Source organism: Sciurus carolinensis, chromosome 11 (assembly GCF_902686445.1).
Source record: "Sciurus carolinensis chromosome 11, mSciCar1.2, whole genome shotgun sequence".
NCBI classification, from domain to species: domain Eukaryota; kingdom Metazoa; phylum Chordata; class Mammalia; order Rodentia; family Sciuridae; genus Sciurus; species Sciurus carolinensis.
Window position 1 is genome coordinate 71727357 of NC_062223.1, and position 3272 is coordinate 71730628.

At 38.3% G+C, this 3272-nt stretch overlaps 1 protein-coding gene across 1 annotated transcript; it reads right to left on the reverse strand.

Moving 5' to 3' along the window:
- Positions 1–1084: 1084 nt before the first annotated feature.
- Positions 1085–2053, reverse strand: LOC124960152 (olfactory receptor 52N4-like). Its single transcript, XM_047518724.1, has one exon. It carries the CDS (start codon positions 2051–2053, stop codon positions 1085–1087), a length of 969 nt encoding a protein of 322 aa, XP_047374680.1.
- Between the last annotated feature and the right edge of the window lie 1219 nt (positions 2054–3272).

Below are 3272 nucleotides of genomic sequence, written 5' to 3' on the forward strand. Positions count from 1 at the left end.
TCATTAATTAGAAATTTGTGAATACACATAAATTGATCAGGGGAATAAATGTGCATTCTTATTTGTTGAATGGAGAGAGATTAAATCACTGTGTTTATTGTGTACTGCTATTTGGCATCATTTTGATGATATTAATCAAACCACTATTTTTTATTTGTTCTAATTAGTTACATATGACAAGTAGAATGCCTCTTGACACATCATACACAAATGGAATATAATTTCTCATTCTTCTGGTTGTACATAATGTAGAATCACATCGAATCACCATTTGTAAGCCTGTCCTCTATTAATTTGTAAAAATCTTAAAAATTAGAGAATGTAGCCTATTTCTTGAGTTTCCTTCTCAAATAGGAAGAAGGCAAGATAAATATTTTTGTTCCTCCCTTATACTATAATCTTAAAATAATGTTTATTTTTATTTTTCTTAATATGAGTAAAGGAATTCTCTCTCTCTTTTGAGTCTGTTTGATTTTGAAGATGATCTTGGGAAGAACCATGTACCTCATTAGTCTTTGGGAAAGTGTATTGTTTGGATCAGGTTGGGAGAAATGTGGTCAGATGACTTATTTCCAAATTAAAACTCCAAAAACTGGAATTTCACATTAAGGTTCTCATATGTGTTTCATAGCCTATTCATAAAGAAGACAGCATGACAGGAGAGGAATTTTGGTAATGATAGCAGGCATTTTCCAGGGGAAGGTTACAAGTATCCTTCAAACTGGAAATTTTGATCACTATCTGAAAACAGCACAAATTAGCCTATGATCTCATGATCTCCATCCTCCGTACACATCTACTGATAATTGAATCCACTTTCCCTCATGTTTGTTGATAGAAATTTGGATTGAAGGTGAGACAGTTCTTCATAGCATTGGAGAGAAGAAAAACTCAGAGAAAGGACCCGTTACTGACTTGGAATTTGAAGACAATAAGAATGTACTGGATACCCTCTTGTCATGGACAAAATGGGACTCTTAGGAAGACGTCACTATCTCCTGACTAAATAACTGGAAAAAATGTATTGTTTTTTTCCTACTCCCATTCCCTGGATCCTCTTCCCTTTTCCCAACAAATGTGTCTTTCATACACTGTGGGATTTGGTGTCCCTGGAACCCGAAAGGATTCTTATGACACAGTCTCTTATCTGCTTTGTCTTTACCCCATAGACAATAGGGTTCATGGTGGGAGGCAAAAGCAGATAAATATTGGCCACAATAATGTGACAAGATGGAGGGATTGTGTGGCCCCCAAAGCGGTTAAAAAAGAAGCAGAAGAAGGCAGGACTGTAGGAGAAGACAATGGCACAGATGTGGGCGGTGCAGGTGCTGAAGGCCTTTTGCCGAGCATCTGCAGAGGAGAGGCTGACCACCGCCCGGAGGATCATGGTGTAGGAGACTGTGATGCACAGGATGTCGAAGCCTCCGATAAGGAGGGCAACCATAAGACCATAGATAATATTGACCTTAATATTTCCACAGGATAGTTTGGCTACAGACAGCTGATCACAGTAAGTGTGGTGTATCATGGTGCCTCTGCAATAGGGCAGTTCCTTGGTGATGAAAATCAAGGGAATGATGAGCAGCACTGCTCTCAAGAAAGTAGCAAGCCCGGCCTTTGCAATGACAGCATTGGTGAGGATGGCCGAGTAGCGCAGGGGGTAGCAGATGGCCACGTAGCGGTCCAGGGCCATAAGCATGAGCACCCCAGACTCCATTCCTGTGAAGGTGTGGATGAAGAACATCTGGACCAGGCATTCATCAAATCCAATGTCCTTGAGATGAAACCAGAAGATGCAGAGAGTTTTAGGAATTGCAGCAGTGCACATGACAAGGTCAGTAAGGGAAAGCATAGCCAAGAAGTAGTACATGGACCGATGCAAAGAGTCCTCATAGCAGATGAGGTAGAGGAGTCCACAGTTCCCAACCACCGCCACAACATACATGGAGCAGAATGGGAAGGAAATCCAGCCCTGCATGTCCTCCAGGCCCGGGATCCCGTTAAGAATGAATGAGACTGGGGTCACCTCTGTTTGATTCAGCAGTGGCGTCATGATTAGCTTGGTAGTCCTCAGGAGGCTTCCGGGGTTTAGTTTTTGTTTGTTTGTTTTGGTTGTTAACCATTCAAGATGAGGAAAACTAGAAAAATAGAAAAGTCTTAGTTGTGTTGTCTCTGACTTTTCTTTGTTAAATAGTGCTCTTCAATATCAAATAAACAAACTTAAAATGCCAGGGAATATTCACTTAAATACAGTCTCAACATGTATTATTTGTTAATTCATTAACTTGAATGCATTGATCAGTTAATGAATTATATATATTTGGCACCTACTGTTCACTAGGTTCTGCTATCATTTCAAAACAAAAAGGATGTAGATACAGTATTCATAAATTTTGATCAAGTGTAATGTGATCATGCTGATATATTTGTGTTTTGTCTACGTAAATGTTTTTAACTCTACATGCCACCATTTGGGTATTCTCTTAAGGAAAAGTCAGTGATCATCTCACCAGTGACATACAGATATTATGGGATACATTTACTGCTATTCTTATTCTTAATTAATTGGTCCTATTTATCATTGCTGCATACCAGGTAGCTTACAAAGAATTTTGTTTGCATTAAGTCATTTAATCCACACTAAAATCTGAGCAATAATTTTAAAATTAAGTAGAAGCACTGAATAGATGAAGCTTCTTTGTGTCCCAGTCCAAAACCTAACACCTCTCTGGCTTTTTCTTTTTAAATTATTTTTCCTACCTCTTGCCACAGAATGTGTGCTTATTATTTTAATTAATTTGTACTTTAAGGAGAATAACAATAGAAACATCTCCAGCTCCACCATTGACTGTGGCGGCATTTCTGCTCGCCTGTTTTAGCTCTCTGCCTGCTCTGGCCTTTGCATTTCTACACTACACATCTATTTCGTTCTTCCTTCCTGTTTTCTCTAAAATGATTTTTTAAATTATTATTTAAAATTTATATTTTACTGCATCTTATAGAAGAAAAAGTAGGTCCAAATCTTCAACTTGTTGGCTTAGGATCAGACTTCCTTAACAGGACTCCCATAGCACAAGAAATAAAAGCAAGAATCAATAACTGGGACAGATTCAAACTAAATAGCTTTCTCTCAGCAAAGGACATTATCAGTAATGCTAAGAGAGAGCCTACAGAGTGGGAGAATATCTTTGCCACTCATACTTCAGATAGAGCGCTAATTTCCAGAATCTATAAAGAACAGAAAAAACTCTACACCAAGAATACAAATAATC